General features: G+C 40.1%; 3 protein-coding genes across 3 annotated transcripts; 1 reads left to right on the top strand and 2 right to left on the bottom strand.

Moving 5' to 3' along the window:
- Window positions 1-598: 598 nt before the first annotated feature.
- On the bottom strand, window positions 599-21,916 carry LOC306746934 (glycine N-acyltransferase-like protein 3; the record flags this gene model as incomplete). Its single annotated transcript, XM_079229921.1, is given in 6 exon segments — window positions 599-998; window positions 1,115-1,247; window positions 21,403-21,469; window positions 21,473-21,523; window positions 21,610-21,717; window positions 21,842-21,916. Coding segments are annotated over 6 exon segments (834 nt in total).
- LOC306746935 (cystatin-C-like) lies at window positions 15,440-17,933 on the bottom strand. The gene is made up of 3 exons (XM_079229922.1): window positions 17,688-17,933; window positions 16,164-16,274; window positions 15,440-15,852 (listed from the first exon to the last, which is right to left on the bottom strand). The coding sequence occupies exons 1-3, from the start codon at window positions 17,886-17,888 to the stop codon at window positions 15,778-15,780; spliced, it is 387 nt and encodes a 128-aa protein (XP_079086048.1). The 5' UTR covers window positions 17,889-17,933; the 3' UTR covers window positions 15,440-15,777.
- On the top strand, window positions 18,277-20,828 carry LOC306746933 (epoxide hydrolase 1-like; the record flags this gene model as incomplete). Its single annotated transcript, XM_079229920.1, has 9 exons — window positions 18,277-18,299; window positions 18,411-18,624; window positions 18,740-18,920; window positions 19,050-19,259; window positions 19,338-19,467; window positions 19,801-20,012; window positions 20,159-20,267; window positions 20,396-20,521; window positions 20,627-20,828. 9 exons carry the CDS (start codon window positions 18,277-18,279, stop codon window positions 20,826-20,828), a joined length of 1,407 nt encoding a protein of 468 aa, XP_079086046.1.
- Window positions 21,917-22,784: the final 868 nt, after the last annotated feature.

The raw sequence follows: 22,784 nt of genomic DNA on the forward strand, positions 1-22,784 counted from the left end.
GCTCTTTGGATACGAAAGGAAATCTGCATCTCCACCATTTACTCTGGAGCTGTCCTCCAAACACCTGCACCTATTATAAAAAAGTGACATTGTTATTGTATTATTTGAGTGTTTTAATAATGCCTCTTTTCCCTTCCACCACCGTCATAACGGTTCAGGTTTTAATCAATGCTTTAGAGGGCCTTAATGTGTACACATAACATTTTTTTTTATCACATTTTCACTAATTAAAACCTTATTGTAGAGGCTCAAACCTTAACCAATTTAAGTATTAGAGCCACTAGGGGGGCGAACGGGAGAACATGTTCGGACTCGTGTTTTGCCACAAACAAATCAATCCACTGTCCATTCAAGCACTGTCTTTTTCTAAACATTTATTCTGTGACTAATCTGTGACACCATAGCATACAATCACCTTCCATGTTGGTCACAGCCCTTTTGAAGTTAATGTGCCAGTGCCACCCTGTGTTCAAATGCAGGAACTGCATGTCCCAATTCACCCTGTGTTTCCCTCAAACAACAAACACCATTATGGCTCCAACACTTATATTGGCCTGAGAACGTGTCAGCAGTACATTCAATCACAATAGTTACAAAATCAAAAGTTGAACTCAAACCACGTCGCCTTGTATGAGGGATCCTCAATGAAGCCAAGGCTTTTAAAGAGCTTGAAGGAGACCATGTTGTCCTCCTCTATGAAGCAGTACACTGGGTAGCCCTCAGTGTGGAGCCTCCTGGCCATGGCGCTGACCAGGACTTTGGCGTAGCCTCTCCCTCTGTGCTCTGGCAGAGTGTACAACACGCCCATCGCACAGTAATCATACATCAGAATCCAGGACACGGGCTGACCCTGGCTGTCAGTGATGCAGCATGATGGGAAGTTGCTGATGAAGTTTTTAATGTCCATGCGACCCTTCTGGTTCCCGCTGAACTTCCAGGTATTATTCACCAAGTCAACGTGGGAAAGGTTAAGAGAGGAAATCCTTGATTCAAGCTCACTGTGTGGAGAATCAGAGCATGACAACCGATGAAACAGTAATATTTTACTATTCACTTATGAAAGCAAAACATGTGAATATGTATCCTTAAAAGTAAATTGTAATGATCTGACAACCTGTCAGCTGCTGGTGTGGGCAGATGACTGCTGTCTCGCAAATAGAGAAGACGCACTGTAGCAAAGACTCGGTTGTTGACTTCTCTGTCAGAAGACACTTCTTTGATCATGGTCGCATGAGAAACGTCCAATCCTGGAGGACAAAAAAGATTTACATGTTTATGCCATTCTGTAATTTTTTGAAGAGGTAATATTCAATTTCTTTACTCATGAAAATAGCAATTCCACGCTATACTCCATTACAGTCCGGCATTGATAATGTAAAATAAAGTGTATTACTATGAGCTAAATGTAGTTTAAGTATCAAAAGTAAAAGTACTCAATGCAGAAAAATGGTCCTGGTGAGTGTTCAACTTCTATATTTATGTTACATGGATTATCAACAGTGCAGCTTTAATATTTCATAGTGATAATGCAAATTGTATAAGCTTGCCATAATGTTTAAGGTGTAAAATTGTATTCGGAAAGTAACTAGGTCTCCAGCTGTTAAAACATTAACATGTATGGAAATGAAGATACTATATCTACTCCTGAATTGTAATGGAGTTGAAGTATAAAGTGGCATGAAATGTAAATACTCAAGCAAAGTAACATACTCTAAAAATTAAAGTGCAGTACTTGAGTAAATGTACTTAACAGTAACCTAGTTACACCACTAAGTTACACTGAGACAAATAACCTTGCCTGTCGAATGATATCATGAGAGCGAAAAAATTCCCTCATTCGCGCAAGTTGAATATATATCAACTCGGCCGAAAAATGTGCGTGACGCCAAGTTGCGAAAGCCAATTAGCGTCGAGATGCTCCGCCCGCCATCACTGCCTTCTTGCCGTTGCTGAATCAAACTGCTGCTGGTACGGCCGAAGTAGCGCTGGAAGCGGCTTCATTCAGACACTCTTCCTGGAGGAGTAGGAGCTGTGTGAGACTAAGGATAATATTATGAACCCAGACACGGGGGCTTTTGATGTTCCGACCTTTGTGGGACTTCCACAACAAGTATAAAGCAGAACTAGTGGTTATTTTCATGGTGGATGGCGGAAATAGTAACTGTTTATGGAGAAAAGCCACAGAGATAAGTCGCGCCACCTTTCCGCTGCGAATTATGCGAATTAACCACACAAAGTTGAGCGAGTAAACTCAGGCGATAAAGCGTTGCGAAAAAGTTTTTTCTTTTATATATTTTTTGCCCATGGACATTCTTTCAAAGGGTACTCCTCTTATCTTGGAGTTTGAGGTGATATTATGTTACAGAAAACAAAAAAAGTTTGAATATTTGTTTAACTAAAATGTGCACCACATTCTATTACGCTGTTAAGCGTCTTTCCCTGCAGGTGGCTCATCATGATTTGCAGAGCCTCGCCCTTGGTAAACTGTCAATGGATAAATGAAAAAGAACATGAGTCACAGAGTAAAACAGAGTTTAATTCTGCATGGAAGTGTGACTATTTGTTTTTCTCCTCTTCATAAGAGTTTGATAGTTATAGCAGATAAAATAGTAATACAATGTCAAGAATTGTCTTTATTTTTGTTCTAGAATATCATGAATACAACAAAATACCGATTTTGTATATATATATATATATATATATATATATATATATATATATATATATATATATATATATATATAATATGACTATATATACAACTTCATAAGCTGTAATATAAAATTGCTTTTGCTTTTGCGACAAATTTGTTTTGGTGGAAAAAAGGGCAAAATGGCTCTTTAGATAGGAAAGGTTGCTGACTCCGGTTGAAACATTAGGTTATCGGTCGGTGCTCCCTCTGTATTTTGAGCCATTTTGTTTGTTTCCTTTCCAGAGGTAGTCAGTTCGGCATAGTTTTGTTATCCTGGTTTTTATTTGTTTGGCACGACCACCTTTGATTTATTTATTTCTAAATTTGAACTCTTCTGGGCCCCGTTCCTCGTACCTGGCTTACTGAGTTAGCCGGATAATTTTCAGGATAAGATGACGCGCAGCCGAGCATCGACTGTCTCACATACTGTATGTATAGACTGCATCACAGACTGTATGTATAGACTGCATCACAGACTGTATGTATAGACTGCATCACAGACTGTATGTATAGACAGTATCACATACTGTATGTATAGACTGCATCACATACTGTATGTATAGACTGCATCACAGACTGTATGCAGCCTTGCGCTTTTTTGCGAGTGGTGCATTTCTGTACAGTGTCGACGATGCAAAGAACATCGGGAAAGCCGCTGCATGCCGTGCTGTTCGTAACGTTTATTTAGCGCTTAAGAAACTTATGGATGTGTTGAAAGCACTCATACACACCATGCATATAATTATTGTAGAAAATTAAGAATACAGTATATAAGAATACAGAGAATCACACACAATTTCTTTTCACTGCTTCAATTGATTGAATTTCTGATTATGAATAATACATACAGTACTGTACATACTGATCCGCCCATACACATATTCAAACTCCTAGTTATATGGTAATCTACACGTACATGTATATACGCATATATAGTACATGATACGTGCATACAGTACATATATCATCATAAGTATATATTAATTCGCATCAATTAGACACTCTTTGTGCTTGTCTCTATCTACTTATTCTGAAAGCCTACTGCCAGCAGGCACATTTAAATAAATATAAATCTGATTGATTGGGGTGATGACGCACTTATAATTAGACGATACACTTACGCATTTGACTTGTCTGATATTTTGCTATATTTTGCCCTCGCAGCGGTGGTGGTATTAAGCTGCGTTCACACCAAAAGCGTTGCAAAAGCTTTGCAAAAGCGTTGCAAATATTCACAGCAGTTTTGGTGTGAACGCAGCTTTAGATTTTGCCATGATTATGCTCTTGACTTCCGCATATGCGTTCATGATCATCTCCTGCTCGTCAGTGGAGAAAAAAGTGGCTTGTCGTTTGCCCATTTGCGGAGTAAAAGAAAAAATTTAATGAAAATATAGCTGTGATAATAAAAATATCCCCATGGTAAGTCATAATTATGAGATAAAAAGTCATAATTATAAAATAATAATAATACATACATTTTATATAGCACTTTTCAAAATGCTCAAAGATGCTTATTATGAGATAGAATATGTTAATGTTAATTATGAGATAGAATAGTAAGTAAGTGTGTAAGTAAGTGTGCATGCCCTTCAGTGGCGCTGATTTTTGCTTTAGCTTCGTTGTTTTTTTCCCTTCCTGTTATCCTCCATACCAAAAAATTAAGCTACAGTCAGCTCTGTCAATGCTGAGGTGTTTATCAGTGGCCCTCTTCCACCAGCCAGGAGAGGAGATGAAAGATTCAGCAGGCTGTTGGAACTGAACAGATGGCTGTCAACTGCATGTACTGACCATACAGTACATTTTATCATTTTTTTTTACATTTTCTGGGAGCGTATACATCTTTTTAAGGCAGGTGGAGTTTGCTTGAACAAGTCAGGGGTAAAACTCTTCACCTCTAACTTATTTTTCTTCCTGCGTCACTCGTCTGTTCCCACTGCCAATTACAGGAGACAAGAGGAATCTAAACAAGAGATAACCACACAGCATCGCCGTGGAGACCTCATGGGAAGGAAGCCAAAGGAGAGCCAAGAGGAGGAGTCTCCACCCTCATCATCAAGGATTGATCTCCCTCTCGGAGAGGACGAGTCTTTACTTCCCTCACCAGCACCTACTTCCACCCCCCCACACTTCATCCAGGTCCCTCTCCTCTCTACTCTCTCCATCCTCCCCCCTCATGGAGTTCACTGACCGCATGAACGAGATGGTCATTGCTGGAACCAAATTCACTCCCCTCCGCACTCCCACTTCCCGTGCTGAAACCCCTCCAGCTAGACCTCCGTCACTGGTTCTAAGTGCTTTGACGCAAACACCGAAGTTAAAGCGCTGTGCCCCTCTCCCGCCTCCACAACATCTCCACCACCATCCTCTGTCTCCCCTACCTGATAAAGACACAAATTGATATCTTTCGGGTCCGGACTACAAGGCTATTGACACCACTGATTATCTCCAGGAACAGTCGGGGCCCTGTATGAAGTTAGCCTTCTTAATTCCTGTCCTGATTTATCGAAAAGGAAAGGTGAGGCTGCGAAGAAACATTAGTAAATCTGCAAATGTATCCAATTTAACATTCATTCCTCGTCAGCCTGTCCAAAGAAATATGGCAAATAGAGTTTTAAACACATTGAACATAGCTTTATTAAATGTCAGGTCTCTGTCAGGAAAAACATTTTTAATCAATGATTTCATTATTAGGCACAAACTTGATTTTTTAACCGAAACTTGGTTCGACCAAGATAACAGTGCAGCTGTTCTTATTGAAGCAACACCTCCCAACTTCAGTTTCATGAGTGATACAAGAGCGCATAAGAAAGGAGGTGGAGCTGCTATTTTATATAATGAGTCTCTTCAATGCAAGCAGATGTCTTTTGGTCATTTTACTTCCTCTGAATATGTGGCTCTCAATTCCACACAAGTTTTATTTCTCAACATTTACAGACCACCTAAATACTGTGCAACCTTCTTTGATGAGTTTACTGAACTGCTGTCTATAATCTGTATTGATTTTGATTGTGTTGTCATTGTTGGCGATTTTAATATCCATGTTGATAATCCCCAGGACAGAGGGTCTATAGAGCTATGTGGTGTCCTTGATAACTATGATCTGACTCAGCATGTAACAGGTCCCACCCACAATAAGGGGCACACTCTAGACCTAATCATCACCAAAGGTCTGGACATTTCCAAGGTTGCTGTAACTGATGTTGCACTCTCTGATCATTCCTGTGTTTTCTTTGAGAGTGCAATCTCCATACACACAAATGTCCAAACCAAGGTTGTGACAAAGTGTTACATCACTGAAAAAACAAGTGAACTATTTATTCAGAAGTTCTGCTCCACACCAGCCCTCTCTTGCATCTCAGTCAATGAGCTTGTGGATGGCTTCAATTCTTAAGTTAAAAATGTTATTGATACCATTGCACCGACTAAGGTGAAGGTTGTCTCGGGTAAGAAAAGATCCCCTTGGAGAAATGCCACACTGGTCAGAATACAGAAAAGAGAGTGTCGGAAAGCTGAATGCAGGTGGCGAAAAACTAATCTCCAGGTTCACTGTGGTATCTATAAAGAGAGACTTCACAATTATAATTTGGAACTTAGAAATGCAAGACAGTCCTTCTCTGACATCATAACCAATAACAATACACGCGCCTTATTTGCTACCGTCGACAGGCTAACAAACCCTCCGGTGTCGGTAACGGCTACGCTCCAATCCACCTGGGCACACCAACCACAGGATATGTGTTGTCCCTATCTTTAAATAGCATCCATTCAAATATCATGACACAACTTCACTCAATTAACCAAAGAAGTCTAGAAGACATTATACAACATCTGAACACATCCTCATGCTGCTTGGATATTCTGTGTGGTGCGCAGAGACTCAGGTGCAAAGGGAAGAGACCAGAGGCAGGTTTGAGGGTGGGAAAAATCCAAAACGTACTTTACTTTAAAGTTACTTCAAAAAACTCAAAACAAAACTCGGAAAAGGTGGCACAGGACGTGGCGCACAGGAACAAAGACAATGCAACAGGGGACAAGGGAAGATAGGGGAGTATATATAGGGGAGGGGAAACCCAGGTGAAAGGAATGACAATCAGGGGACACCCATGTGAGTGGCTGAGGGCAGGTGAAGGGAATGACCCAATCAGGAGACAAACACACACACACACACACACACACACACACACACACACACACACACACACACACACACACACACACACACACAATTAACCGGGTGTTACACTCTCAGGTGTCTTCCCACAATCCCTAAAAACTGCAGTTATTAAACCACTTTTAAAGAAGGCTAGTTTAGACCCCGAAATAATGAAAAACTATAGGCCAATATCAAACCTCCCATTTTTAAGTAAAATAATGGAAAAAGTGTTTTTTCAACAGCTGAACAATTTCTTGGCTGAAAATAACTGTTTCGATGTCTTCCAGTCCGGCTCTCGTCAGCACCACAGTACTGAAACTGCTCTTGTTAAGGTTTTCCCTAAGGTTCAATACTGGGGCCTCTTCTGTTCAACATCGACATGCTTCCACTGGCTCAGATTATGAAAAATAACAAAGTGTGTTATCATAATTATGTAGATGACACACAACTCTACATAACTATATCACCAGGGGACTATAGTCCCATACAAGGGCTGGCTAAATGCATTGAAGAAATCAATAACTGGATGTGCCAGAATTTTCTTCAATTAAATCAAGATAAAACAGAAGTAATTGTTTTTGGCCCCAAGGACGAACGATTGAAAGTTAGCGCTCAGCTTCAATCACTGATGTTAAAAACCTCAATCCAAGCCAGAAATCTAGGTGTAGTTATGGATTCAGACCTCAACCTGAACAGCCATATCAAGACAATCATAAAATCAGCCTACTATCACCTGAAGAATATATCAAGGGTTAGAGGACTTATGTCTCAACAGGATTTGGAGAAACTTGTCCATGCATTTATCTTCAGTAGACTTGACTACTGTAACGGTGGGTTCACAGGCCTCTGTAAAAAGTCAATCAGAAAGCTGCAGCTGATTCAGAACGCTGCAGCTCGAGTCCTCACTAAGACCAGGAAAGTGGATCACATCACTCCAGTTCTGAGGTCTTTGCACTGGCTCCCTGTCAAACAAAGAATTGACTTTAAAATCCTGCTGCTGGTTTATAAAGCACTGAATGGTTTAGGGCCTGCGTATGTTTGTGATCTGCTGCTACCTTATGAACCATCCCGGCCACTCAGGTCGCCTGGGACGGGTCTACTTTCTCATCCAAGAGTCAGAACTAAACATGGAGCAGCAGCGTTCAGCGTTTCTGATCCACATATCTGGAACAAGGTCCCTGAAAGCTGCAGGTCTGCTGAGACCCTCAGCTCCTTTAAGTCCACATTGAAGACTTTTCTGTTTGCTGCTGCCTTTAATTGAACCCGATTCAATTACTGCATCTCACTACAGCATTTTATTTCTTAAACTGCACTGCAACTTGTATTCAACTTTTGTTTTGCTTTTTGACTGTTTTAATGTTTTCTTAACTGGTTTTAAATCTGCATTATGTTTTGATGCTTTTAATGGTTTTATGTGAAGCACTTTGAATCGCCTTTGAATAAACTTGCCTTGGCTTGCCTTTTATTTCAGTGAAGGCTGAAAACATTTGTTAAAAATATATGGCCATATCTGCTGATAACCTTCTTTTATTTATAGGTCTCTCGAAACAAAGTTACAATATGAAGCCTTTATTCGGCAGAGGTTTATTTAAAAAAACAATTAGAAATGAATAACTAGTAATAACTGTAGGTAATACCTTTAACTGTGGAGTACCTCTGCACAGCGGTGGATTGTTCACACAGGTACATGCTACCACCTACCACAGGTGTCACAGCCAATCTGAAAACTTAAAATCAAGTTCAATATCTTTTTCATGTAATCTTGCAGACTGTGGTTATTACTACTACAGTATGTTTGTAGTAGTGTCAGACCAGGAGTCTGTATGTCTCAAATTTATAATGTATCCAAATTTGTGTAATTACTCATTGTGGGTCATCAATATCCTTACATCAACAGTGATGGCACAAGTCCTAGAGATTGTCTGTAAAAACACATAAAACATCCTTGATCTTTACAGTATGAACTTTACTTTGTTGTTGTTGAAAGAACAGCACCGTATCAAGACACTTCATATTAAAAATGATAAGCCAAAAGGGAAACACAACTGATTCAAGGAGCAGAGTGGAGGCTATATCTGCTCTCATGGTGTTCAGACTCTGGTTGTCCCGAAGTTAAGGGACTTCCACTCGGAAATACACATTAGATAAACAGATTTTAAGAAGACCTTTTTATTACACTGCCGGGGCTGTGGCTGCATGTGCTGAGGCGGCTGTTTGCATGGCTACAGGTCCTGTGCTTGCCGGTACCCTGACCTTAGCTGCCTTGGATACAAGTGCTGTGGCAGTAGGTGCTGAGGCTGTGGTGGCAGGCGCAGAAAAGGTTGAAGCAGCTGGTGCTGTGGCTACTTCCTGTGAGGAATCTGTGGCTTCTGTATCTGTAGGTCTTGGAACTTTGCCACATTGTCCAGGACAATGCTCCTCATCCTGGTAATTACTGCAACAATATCATTTATGGGGTTTTTTCAGCATAAAGCACCGTTCTTACATAAAATGCATCTCAAAGTGAGTAAGAATGGAACAGAGGCGCTTTGACCTTTAGTCAGCTCTCTTTCGGCTCGCTGTTGGTGGTTTTGCAAACTTTTAAAAGTAAATATCTTAAATAAAAACTTGAAAGAAAAGTACTCTTGTGAGTTATTGTTAGAGAATTCCCACCACAATTTTCAAAAAAAAGTCATGTTAACAGAATGACAATAGTTTACAAGCAAATGATGCTCACTCACCAGAACGTTGACTCCATCAACATATCAACATGCAGTCCCAAATAAACTTCCCTATACAGTCCTAGAGCACAACTTAAGGATGAGTTAATATTAATACATTCATTATTTTGCTTTTACTTCATGACACACAACATATAATTTGTGTTTGAGTCAGCAGAATAAGAAAGAAACCCCAAAAGCATCCATCGATAAATACAAAAAAGAGCCAACTGTTAACTAAGATATGAATTATGATGAAGATGATGGACAACAGAGATGACGATGATAATGCCTGATGTTATTGGTCGGACTAGAAATGTATTAGATTACTCCACCTCAGCTAACAGGCCCAATTTATTTCTTATAAATCTATTGCAGCATATACAGCTTCTTCTTCATACGTTTTATCATTGTAAGGGTACAAAGTCTCCTTTCATCAAATAATGGATCCACCTGTTGGTTCCTTTTCATATACTTTGGGATCAAACAATGTTAGCAGCTGATATTTCCCACTGTTTAGTAGAGGGAACAGTGTGCATCTCATACATTTAACACTCACCTGGTCTGAGGAAGGCTCTTGCAATGCTCAGGCAGGTAATACAACGTTTATTATTTTATTAAAGATGCAAGTTCATGTGCTTTGCAGTAAAAACTAACAAAAACAGATGAAGTCAAACTGTATCAATAAAAGACAGCCTGATCAACCATTCAGTACATAATTATGTGTCCTTTGCTTGGTTTAGTGATTATGCAAACAAAGGTGAATGCATCTTTACAATGCTATACAGGATCAAAATTCTGAAGCAGTGACTTTCAAAAGGTTCATATTTTGTGCTTCATCTGCAGGAAAATACATATTGCTCTGTATGAAGGTTATTCTGCAAACAATGGCAGCAGCGATGATTTCCCACGTAGTTGTCTTTCTAGCATTTTTCCTTCAGCACCATGGTGTAATTAATCCATGGCTTGCTCCACACAGTGAATGTGCACTGGTAAAACTGAGGAATAAAAGGTTACATACATTTTGTATACACACATAAACCATGAATACAACTTATAGCGTTGAGTCTTTGAGATCATAGTCAAAGACCAATATTTCCAGTAGCAGATTCATTTAATTAAATATTTCGTCTTTCAACGGTGTCTTTATTAATGGGCTAATGTTCAAATGATGTTAAACTTAGTCATCTGGTTAATAATGATGCTACTAATTCCAACTTCACTGTGGTAAGAGCAACAAACACAGCTTGCTGGTTCAAAGAGGGGAAGTATACTATTGTTTCACAATCGGATCATGTGGTCAAAGAGAAAAGTCTACTGTATGACATTTAGGTTGTCGCCTCTTAAAATTAATTACCTGAGCGCTATATAGGTCTTGATGGATCTCACACAACTCCTGTGCGGCATCCTTTCTGCAGGGGGTCTTCCCCATTCTCACAGTTATGATGTACTTTAAGCCAGACACCACCTGTGAAGAGACGATCCCGGTAAACCTTAATGCTAAAGCAGTATAGCATCCAGCAGATTTCAGGTCTATAGAAAATTAAGGCAACACTGGCAGCCCTTACATTCCAGACAGAAAGTTTAAATGAACACATGCCCCAAAACACTTCTCCTTAATGTCTGTTAAATACCAATGAAGTTCGACAAGGGACAAGTTAAAAACAATCGTTTCTTTTGAAGGCCATCCACTACACTGTTTTTAATGGACTCAGAAGTTCATTCAGTGAGCGACTCAGGATGCCAAAGTGTTCTACTGAACGACTCAGGTCTTTGGTTCCAGCAGCAGTTTGATTTTTGAATGAACACCTTTAGTTGTGGTTTTTAGATTTAGCATTTTTCTGATGTTGTTTCATATGGCATTCTCTGGTGTTGTTTGTTCTTTGTAATCAGAATCAGAAACTGTTTATTGCCAGGAATGTTTGCACAAATGAGGAATTTAGTTAGGCGGAAGGTGCATACATTAGACATTAGACGAGACAAACAATGTGTTTCTTGTCTGCTGTGGACTTTGTCTATTGTTCTCTGTATGATTTGTGGTGACAAATGAGTTTCCCCACTGGGGATTAATAACGTTTTCTAATCTAAATTCACACAATACATATGGTGCAGTCACACACCCCCTCTAGAGTTTCAAGACCGCCCCAGCTCATTTGCATATAAGGACTCAGAAATACATACAGAAATAAATGAAGAAATACAGGAATGTAGAAATAGATTTATTTAATGATGTCCTGTTTAGGTATAACTTATATATTCCTGTATTTATTTATATATTTAAGCATGTATTTATGTATTCCTGTATTTATTTATACATGTATGTATTCCTGTATTTATTTATACATTTATTTAAGCATTTATTTATTCCTGTATTTATTCCTGCATTTATTTATACTTGTCATTTTCTGTCCTCCATAGTTGGATCCATGCAGACGATGAATAAACAAATAGTTAAATAATGTCGGGAAGAAGTCTTATTTTGGAAGCCTTATTTTGTAAAAAACAACGGCAAGAGACAAATATGTTTTTATCCCATGCACTTCGCGTATGATGTTTGCCGATCTAAAAGATAATTTTGCACGTCAATTATTTTGTCGTAGAAACATTTAGTGTTGTGTAAACTACGTACCTCCTCTTGCGCAATGTACATCGCCAACACGTCCAGTCCTTGGTTGTATAATGTGGAGACGGGGGTTTCGTAGCATGACGCGTTGCGCTCGGTCACGCCACTTTAGTTAGTTTAGGATTGAAAAGGGAAAAATGGCCACAGGCTTATTTATCGAGCCAGGCCAAACAGGCTTATTGTGACTGTACATGGCTGGCATCGCACCAGCCTGCATGTAGAGTGCATGTAGAGTATTTGTTTTAAATACCTGATGACCATGCCTTTTATCTGTTTTATCTGTTTTTATTTATTTATTTTCACTATTTATTTTATTGTGTTTTTTACTCCTCCATCTTTTAATGTTTTTTTAACTGTACAGCACTTTGTGACTTCTTTTGTCTGTGAAATGTGCTTTATAAATACAATTACTACGATATTATTATAGAGTAAACCGAATTTTTGTCTGTGAAATAAAGTTTGTAGAGATTTTTTTTTGCTCAAAATAAAAAAACCTGACCAACCTGACTCTGGGCCTTGGTAACTTCTGCCACTTTGCTGAGGTACAGGTTGTCGCTGTCTCTGTTGTGTTGGATGACGGCGAAATTGAGGGCTTTACGCATATACTCGTCGTTGGGGTCGATGTCTTGAATCCCTCCTGGTATTACGGCTTCAGACCCGACAACGAAGAAAACTGCTGCGAGAACCGGGAGGACAATCTTCCACATCATGTTTCTCTTAATGCGCACTCCACACAACAACAAAACACAATAGCTCGACGTCGTGTTGTGGCAAAATGACGAGAAGAGACGTTGATTTGGATTTGCAACCCAGCGGGAAGGGTTTGAATGACCACAAGGCACATTCAACAAGTTCAGAGCTCAGAACTTTCAGCATAAGCTTTATAGTGTAATTCAGCCCTCCCAGATCACTTTCCATCAATCAGACCAATCGGTTGAAAAACAAACAAAGCCCATCCGGCTTTCCAAATACGGTATGTTCTTTTGCTGTGACCTACGGTCGGGGTCAAAATAACCTTTGTCAGAACACACAATTAATGTACGGGAAATGTGTTTACTCAACCCAAGTGTCATGTCACAGGCAGTGTCATTGCCAACTTCCTAATTTTTACTATTTGTTATAAAACCAGATGTGTTCAACATAACAAGTTACATATCACGTTTTCCTTATGATTCCAAATGTAAGGTATTCAAACTATGTTATTTGATGATTTTCTCCAACATAGTCCCCCCTCTGGGGTTCTCTGGACCCCCACCCTGATTTAATATAACCTTGGTCAGATAGGTAAAAATGTAACCCAAAGTATTGATCTCTTACAGCATTGCAATTCTACCAAAGGATTATGTAAATTATGTATATTTGACTATAAAGCAATACAGAACATTTAAATTTGTAAGTTAATTAATTCAAAAACATCACGCAATACTAAAGGTTCACTTTCATAAGGACGAAAAAACCCGTATGTTGCTTATATGGGACAAACTCCCTTATGGTCCTTCCCCGCCGAGCGACCACCTTTCTGGCATGAAGTGAACCTGTTCTTGCTTACAGACATGCATTAACTGATCCGTCACACGTTTTAGTTCCTGCAAAATATTGAACCCTATACCGGTAATTATTAGATGCAACGTTTATAATAAACCTCAGTTTAACATGTATTTTAACTAAAACATTGGTACATGTACTATATGAATCATGACTATGAATTGTGCCCTTTTAATATATGTACGTGATTGTGAATATGGAAACATTTTTATTATAATACATTCGATTTATAGTGAAACACTTATTAGTTTCATTTATACATTTTCACTTCATCTTTTTGGAAAGATAATAAAAAATGTGACTTGGTGATTTTGTGACGTGTATCTTCTTTCAACAAAGCTCAGGCTCCCGATTTTATGCCGAGATGCCTCCTAGGCCTGTTTCCTCCATGTCATCTGAATCCTCCAGATAGTCCGGAGTGGGAAACAGGTCCGGTAGTCCAACCACCATTAGAGCAAACTGGGCCTTTGTTATAACTGGGTTATTACTCATTGTGGGTCATCAATATCCTTACATCCAGTGATGGCATAAATCCTAGAGATTGTCTGTAAAAACACAAAATATCCTTGATCTTTACTTTGTTGTTGTTGAAAGAACAGCACTGTATCAAGACACTTCATATTAAAAATGATAAGCCAAAAGAGAAAAACAACTGATTCAAGGAGCAGAGTGAATCTGCTCTCATGGTGTTGAAAGTTACGGGACTTCCCCTCAGAAATAAACATTAGATAAGCATATTTTAAGAAGACCTTTTTGTGTGTGGCTGCAGGTGCTGAGGCGGCTGGTTGCATGGCTACAGGTCCTGTGCTTGCTGGTACCCTGACCTTAGCTGCCTTGGATACAAGAGCTGTGGCGGTAGCTAGAGGTGCTGAGGCTGTGGTGGCAGGTTCAGAAAAGGGTGAAGCAGCTGGTGCTGTGGCTACTTCCTGTGAGGAATCCGTGGCTTCTGTACCTGTAGGTCTTGGACCTTTGCCACATTGTCTAGGACAATGCTCCTCATCGTAGTAATTACTGCTGTTGGTGGTTTTGCAAACTTTTAAATTCAAATAAAAACTTGAAAAGTACTCTTGTGAGTTAGTTACAGAATTCCCACCACAATTTTCAAATAAAAGTCATGTTAACAGAATGACAATAGTTTACAAGCAAATGATGCTCACTCACCAGAACGTTGACTCCATCAACATATCAACATGCAGTCCCAAATAAACTTCCCTATACAGTCCTAGAGCACAACTTAAGGATGAGTTAATATTAATACATTCATTATTTTTGCTTTTACTTCATGATATCACAACATATAATTTGTGTTTGAGTCAGCTGGATAAGAAAGAAACCCCAAAAGCATCCATCGATATATAAAAAAAAGGGTCAAATGTTAACTAAGATATGAATTATGATGAAGATGATGGACAACAGAGATGACGATGATAATGCCTGATGTTTTTGGTCGGACTAGGAATTTATTAGATTACTCCACCTCAGCTAACAGGCCCAATTTATTTCTTATAAATCTATTGCAGCATATACAGCTTCTTCTTCATACGTTTTATCATTGTAAGGGTACAAAGTCTCCTTTCATCAAATAATGGATCCACCTGTTGGTTCCTTTTCATATACTTTAGGATCAAACAATGTTAGCAGCTGATATTTCCCACTGTTTAGTAGAGGGAACAGTGTGCATCTCATACATTTAACACTCACCTGGTCTGAGGAAGGCGCTTGCAATGCTCAGGCAGGTAATACAACGTTTATTATTTCATTAAAGATGCAAGTTCATGTGCTTTGCAGTAAAAACTAACAAAAACAGATGAAGTCAAACTGTATCAATAAAAGACAGCCTGATCAACCATTCAGTACACAATTATGTGTCCTTTGCTTGGTTTAGTGATTATGCAAACAAAGGTGAATGCATCTTTACAATGCTATACAGGATCAAAATTCTGAAGCAGTGACTTTCAAAAGGTTAATATGTTGCGTTTCATCTGCAGGAAAATACATATTGCTCTGTATGAAGGTTATTCTGCAAACAATGGCAACAGCGATGATTTCCCACGTAGTTGTCTGTCTAGCATTCCTCCTTCTCCACCGTGTTTTCATTAAGCCATGGACGGCTCCACACGGTGAATGTGCACTGGTAAGGCTGAGGAAGACACGCACGCAAGAGCATAGTCAAATATCAATTGTTTTTTTCTAGTAGCAGATTAATTTAGCAAATATTTTCTTATTTTAATAGGGTCTTTATTGATGGGCTAATGTTCAAATGATATGTTAAACTTAGTCATCTGGTTAATAATGATGATACTAATTCCAACTTCTCTGTGGTAACAGCAACAAACACAGCTTGCTGGTTCAAAGAGGGGAAGTATACTATTGTTTCACAATCGGATCATGTGGTCAAAGAGAAAAGTCTTCTGTATGACATTTAGGTTGTCGCCTCTTAAAAGTAATTACCCGAGCGCTTTCTGGGTCTTGATGGATCTCACACAACTCCTGTGCGGCATCCTTTCTGCAGGGGGTCTTCCCCATTCTCACAGTTATGATGTACTTTAAGCCAGACACCACCTGTGAAGAGACGATCCCGGTAAACCTTAATGCTAAAGCAGTATAGCATCCAGCAGATTTCAGGTCTATAGAAAATTAAGGCAACACTGGCAGCCCTTACATTCCAGACAGAAAGTTTAAATGAACACATGCCCCAAAACACTTCTCCTTAATGTCTGTTAAATACCAATGAAGTTCAGAACAATTGTTTCTTTTGAAGGCCATCCACTACACTGTTTTTAATGGACTCAGAAGTTCATTCAGTGAGCGACTCAGGATGCCAAAGTGTTCTACTGAACGACTCAGGTCTTTGGTTCCAGCAGCAGTTTGATTTTTGAATGAACACCTTTAGTTGTGGTTTTTAGATTTAGCATCTTTCTGATGTTGTTTCATATGGCATTCTCTGGTGTTGTTTGTTCTTTGTAATCAGAATCAGAAACTGTTTATTGCCAGGAATGTTTGCACAAATGAGGAATTTAGTTAGGCGGAAGGTGCATACATTAGACATTAGACGAGACAAACAATGTGTTTCTTGTCTGCTGTGGACTTTGTCTATTGTTCTCTGTATGATTTGTGGTGACAAATGAGTTTCCCCACTGGGGATTAATAACGTTTTCTAATCTTATCTAAATTCACACAATACATATGGTGCAGTCACACACACTCTCTAGAGTTTCAAGAAGAGCACACTGCTACTGTAAATGTATTCAAATGACTAGTAAAAAAATAAAAAGTATAACACCACTGGTTTCCAGGTCATTGATGTATTTTTAAAAGCCTGGAGCTGCCTTGATATGTTAGGTCGCTACAACAAACTTCCCAATTGACAGGACAGGATGTATTGGATTATGGGGTTTGTAGGCTATTCAGAGGGCCAGACGTGTTGTTTCACTGTCTATCCCTAAATCACCGCTAGGATCCATGCAGACGATGAATAAACAAATAGTCTAACAGTGTAGGGAAGAAGCCGCCTGCTTTCCGGTGTCCGTTATTTTGGAAAACAAAACAAAAACAAGAGACAAATATATTTGTATCCCATATTAGTTACGCCATGCATTTTACGTATGATGTTTGCCAATCTAAAAGATACTTTTCCACGTCAATTATTTTGTCGTAGGAACAATTTAGAACATTTCGTTTCTCTCCTCTTGCGCAATGTACTCCAACAAGTCCAGTCCTTGGTTGTATAATGTGGAGACGGGGGTTTCGTAGCATGACGCGTTGCGCTCGGTCACGCCACTTTAGTTCGTTTAGGATTGAAAAGGGAAAAATGGGCACAGGCTTATTTATCGAGCCAGGCCAAACAGGCTTATTGTGACTGTACATGGCTGGCATCGCACCAGCCTGCATGTAGACCAAACCGGATTGTTGTCTGTGAAATAAAGTTAGTAAAGATTGTTTTGTTGTTGCTGGAAATAAAAAAACGTGACCAACCTGTCTCTGGACCTTGGTAACTTCTGCCACTCTGCTGAGGTACATGTCGTTGCTGCCTCTGTTGTGTTGGATAACGGCGGCGTCCAGGGCTTTACGCGCGCCCGCGTCGTTGACATCGATGTTTTGATACCCCCCGACAAAGGAGGCGAACCCGACGGCGAAAACCGCTGCGAGAACCGGGAGGACAAACTTCCACATCATGTTTTTCTCACTGCACACTCGACGTCTTCGCCTGCCCTGTATTTAAAGAACGACGTCACTAGCTGTTTGATTGGCACGTCTCGCGGCCAATCAAAGTGGTTTGTTTTTTCGCGTCGCCCCAGAATCTTCAGAAGAACTTTGGGTTCACCGACCAGTGCCGTCGTGTCCGCTCACGTTTGTAGACATATTCCAACATTTTCTGAAAGTACATCTAAAAAAGGAGACGAACAAGGTATGTTGAAACGCAAGGGGACGTGCTTGTAACTTTCGAAGCGCGGTGCAGAAAATGAAACCCTTTTAAAAACATGTTTTACCTCTGCCCTCATGTAGGTCTAAAAAGAAGAAGAAGACAAAAACACCTGTGTGAGCGCACCTTTGGGATTGCACAATGCAGAGACTGGAGGTTTTGAAGTAAGTGGGCGTCTACGACTCTGATTCGAGCGAAATGTAGATATGGGTAATGATCTCAGAGCTGCAGGGATCATCTCAATGAATATTTCTCATATGTCACACACTTTGCAGGGGAGCTTTCTGTGGCTTGGATGCCATCCAACAGCAGCTCCTGATTGGCTCAGCCGTGGCAGCAGGGGGTATACTTATGCACATGCTGTACAAAAGACAACAGGTCAAAAGTATTCCTCTTGGAGAAGGCTGGTGGGGAGCAGGAAAGAAGCCGCTGTCAGAAGACGATAAAATCTATCCCTTTAAAGTGCAAACATCACAGGAAGAGATTGAGGTACTTTTTGACCTGTGAATTAAATATTTTCGTCGCAAGTTATCAAATTAGAAATGCCAATAATGAGACATTGACGTGTTTCTGTGGACTAATCAGCAGTGGTCTTATTCAACAGGACCTCCATGAGCGCATTGACAGAACCCGCTACACCGATCCTTTGGAAGATAGCTGCTTCCAGTACGGCTTCAATTCCACATACCTCAAGACAGTGGTTTCCTACTGGAGGAACACGTTTGACTGGGAAAAGCAGGTGGCGGTACTTAACCAGTATCCACACTTCAAAACTAAAATAGAAGGTACACACAGCCCCGAGCTAAAGATACAGGGTTTGCTTCCTATTGACCAAACCAGTTGGCCAAAAATCTGTCCACATGCTACTGTCTTTTTCTTTTCACACCGATGCTTTTGCTTTTGCACCAACGCAGGACTGGATGTGCACTATGTCCATGTGCGACCACCACACCGAGCGAATCAGAAGGTTGTGCCTCTTATGCTGGTTCACGGCTGGCCGGGCTCCTTCTACGAGTTCTACAAGATTCTGCCTCTTCTCACAGAGAACCAGGATGGTCTAGTGTTTGAAGTCATATGCCCGTCCATCCCTGGCTACGGCTTCTCAGACGCCCCTCATAAACAAGGTAGGGAGTCTAAATAAACGCGTCTGTGTGTATTTCAGCCTGAGCAACAGACCTTCACGGCTTTCTTTATCTATTCAGGATTCGACAGTCTCGCTGCTGCCCGAATTTTCCTGACACTGATGGAACGTTTAGGATTCTCCCAGTTCTATCTGCAGGGAGGAGACTGGGGCTCTCTCATCACCACCAACATGGCCCAGATGAAGCCTCTGTAAGATAGCAAAAACAAGCCTCTCTATGTGCTACAAGTTACCCAAACAGTGCACTTTCCACCACCCACGTGTTTTATTTATACGGGAAGCCTTGTGACATAGTTACCTACATTGTGAAACAGTGCTTGCAGTGTGCAAAGTGCACTCATGACCAAAACCACTTGCACTACAAATTCCTGGAGCAAATAAAGGTCACGGTGCAAAAACACAAAAAAAAAAAATAAGATTTAAAAACTTGCATTTATACCTAATAAATTGACACGGAACAGGATTTAAAGGGTTTAGATTTATAATCTGAGATAAAGCTGACAATTTGTCATAATCTTTTCCAGGTGTGTTAAAGGTCTCCACCTCAACATGTTTATGTCAAGAAGGGGGTTCAAAGTGATGTGGTCCCTCATGATTGGTTCTTATCTGCCGTTCCTGGTGGGCTTCAGTCGGGAAGATGTTCGCCGATTGTTCCCTTTCTTTGAGAAGAATGTCTGGAACATCCTGAGGGAAACGGGCTACTTGCACATCCAGGCCACTAAACCAGACACTGCAGGTGGGGACAACAAATAAACAGATTCTGATGATCCTATTGGCCTGGTTAACTGGTCAAAGATAACCCACATGAGGCAAGAAAACTGGGATTTTGTCGTCAGCATACCCTTATTTCAGCTGTTCACATATCTTAAATTGTGGGCACAGGCTGTGGGCTGAATGACTCTCCCGTAGGCTTGGCGGCCTACATGCTGGAGAAGTTCTCCTCCTGGACTGATCTGAGGAACACAGACCTGGTGGATGGTGGGCTAGAGAGGTACAAGCGGGAATTCAGTTTAGCTTGTTGTTGCTACTTTTAGCATATCAATTAAATGATAAATCAACAAGGTTTAAGTGATGCTGTTGATGGCTGTAATTAATTATACATGTCTGCACCTTTTACAGGAAACTAAGCCTGGACGACGTCTTGACAAATGTCATGATCTACTGGACCACAGGCTCCATTGTCTCCTCCATGCGCTTCTACAAAGAGAACGTTAAGAGCAACCCTGACAATAGAGTGGATGCAAAGTATGTGGCCAAACGTTCTTACTGTCAGAACCATGACTTTTGTTTTGTAAAGTTTACAACCCTATTATCCAATCATGTTCTGATAGTGTCCTCTTTTGTTTTTAGGACAGGGATTTTTGTGCCCACTGGACTTGCCGCTTTCCCCGGGGAGCTGATGCACTGCCCGAAGTCATGGGCACAAATTAGGTATCGAAACATCTACTCCTACACTTTCATGCCTCGAGGTGGTCACTTTGCTGCCTTCGAGGAGCCCCAGCTGCTAGCCAACGACCTTGTCCAGTTTGTCAAAAAAGTAGAGAAGCTGTGAACCCACTGATGCACTCTCAGACCAGGACAAAAAAGATTTACATGTTTATGCCATTCTGTAATTTTTTGAAGCGGTAATATTCAATTTCTTTACTCATGAAAATACCAATTCCACGCTATACTCCATTACAGTCCGGCATTGAAATAAGTATCAAAAGTAAAAGTATTCAATGCAGAAAAATGGTCCTGGTGAGTGTTCAACTTCTATATTTATGTTAAATGGATTTTCAACAGTGCAGCTTTAATATTTCATAGTGATAATGCAAATTGTATAAGCTTGCCATAAAGTTTCAGGTGTAAAATTGTATTCGGAAAGTAACTAGGTCTCCAGCTGTTAAAACATAAACATGTATGGAAATGAAGATACTATATCTACTCCTGAATTGTAATGGAGTTGAAGTATAAAGTGGCATGAAATGTAAATACTCAAGCAAAGTACCATACTCTAAAAATTAAAGTGCAGTACAGTAAATGTACTTAACAGTAACCTAGTTACACCACTAAGTTACACTGAGACAAATAACCTTGCCTGCTGAATGATATCATGAAAGCACTCTGCAGGGACCTTAACTCACCTCTAAGGAGAAAATATGTGCTCCAGTCAACTGCATTCTCTTCTCTCAGCATTTTCCTTAAAATCTGTTAATCCATGCTGTAGTAGGACACAGTTTTCATGAACTCAAGGGCTTGCTTGGTCTGAGAAATAAACGATGCATTCAGCAATCAAGTGGCAGACAGAAACTCAACGTATGTACAAAGTGTTCAGTGTTGTGTGACCTCACCTTGGGGTCAGGTCGACAAATGATAACCTGAAAATCCGGCCATGTATCAACGATTACCTCCAATGTGCTTGGTTTCTTCCTGTTAATCCCATATATCAAACCATATACCTACACACACACACACACACACACACACACACACACACACACAGAGTTTAGAGCTACAATGACAAGACTCTGCGGTTAAGTGAAACATTGAGGAACATGCTGTAACTCGTTTGCAGCCGCTTACCACAGAACTCTTGGGGAAGTGTTTGAGCAGAACGCCTTCAGCGATCCTCAACAAAGAACTGTTGATGATCTTCATGTTTGAGGAGTGGAGCTTCTTCACGGACACAGTTTAATCTGCCTAAAGTTTAAACCCGTCTGTTACAATATAAATGGCCTCACCCTGTTAGCAGATGTGGATTGTATAGCGATCCCGACGTGTATATCCAGTGTTAACCCGAATATAATAACCGAGGAATAAGACAACGTGGAGCATCACTTGTCAACTTTCCAATCCTCTAATTGGCTGTTCTATTTGTCCATCAAACAGTAACTGAATTAACCCCATAAAGCCTGCATATGGCATTACAAATATATATATACAACATATAATTGAGAACACATTTCCTTGTGTATGTTAACACCCCCACTTGTTCTCACACTGTTATCTTCAAAACAAACAAAAACATCATAACAAGGATTTCTCCATTTTCATCGTGTACATTTTCATACACATGGTTAATCTCCAAACATAAACTTTTCAAACTTATTCAACTTAAATTTTGTTGTAGGTTTTGTCATCACGTCTGCAACCATCTGGTCTGTTCGACAAAAGTTCAAACTTATTCCCGCATCATTCACAGTTACTTGATGTCAACATGTTTACACCGCTGTCTTATTACAGGGTTCTTTGCTAAGGCTATTTGCACCTTGATTATCCTCATGAACCTTAGGATGTGCGTATATTGACATCCGTCACTGGGGCAGAGGCAGAAGAGTTGAGAATTGTAATTTGAGCTTTCTAATGAACAGACAAAAAAGTCTTCTGGAGCAAGTTGTAAAGAGTAATTATTTATTGCTTGCAAGCAGAGAGCAGTTTACACAGACACGTATCAGAGTGACAGTGGAAAAGACTCACACGGACTTGTGTCCGTTCTTTGATATGTAAAGGTTCCTTCCCTGTCCGT

This window comes from Taurulus bubalis, assembly GCF_910589615.1.
Source record: "Taurulus bubalis genome assembly, chromosome: 14".
Taxonomy (NCBI): domain Eukaryota; kingdom Metazoa; phylum Chordata; class Actinopteri; order Perciformes; family Cottidae; genus Taurulus; species Taurulus bubalis.

Excerpts from the sequence above, each read along its gene's own strand:
- LOC306746935 (XM_079229922.1), bottom strand. The coding sequence starts at position 17,888 with ATGATGTGGAAGTTTGTCCTCCCGGTTCTCGCAGCGGTTTTCGCCGTC. Across the intron at positions 16,275-17,687 it reads TTACCAAGGTCCAGAGACAG|GTGGTGTCTGGCTTAAAGTA; the intron begins GTTGGTCACGTT and ends GTCTCTTCACAG. Across the intron at positions 15,853-16,163 it reads AAGACCCAGAAAGCGCTCGG|CCTTACCAGTGCACATTCAC; the intron begins GTAATTACTTTT and ends TGTCTTCCTCAG.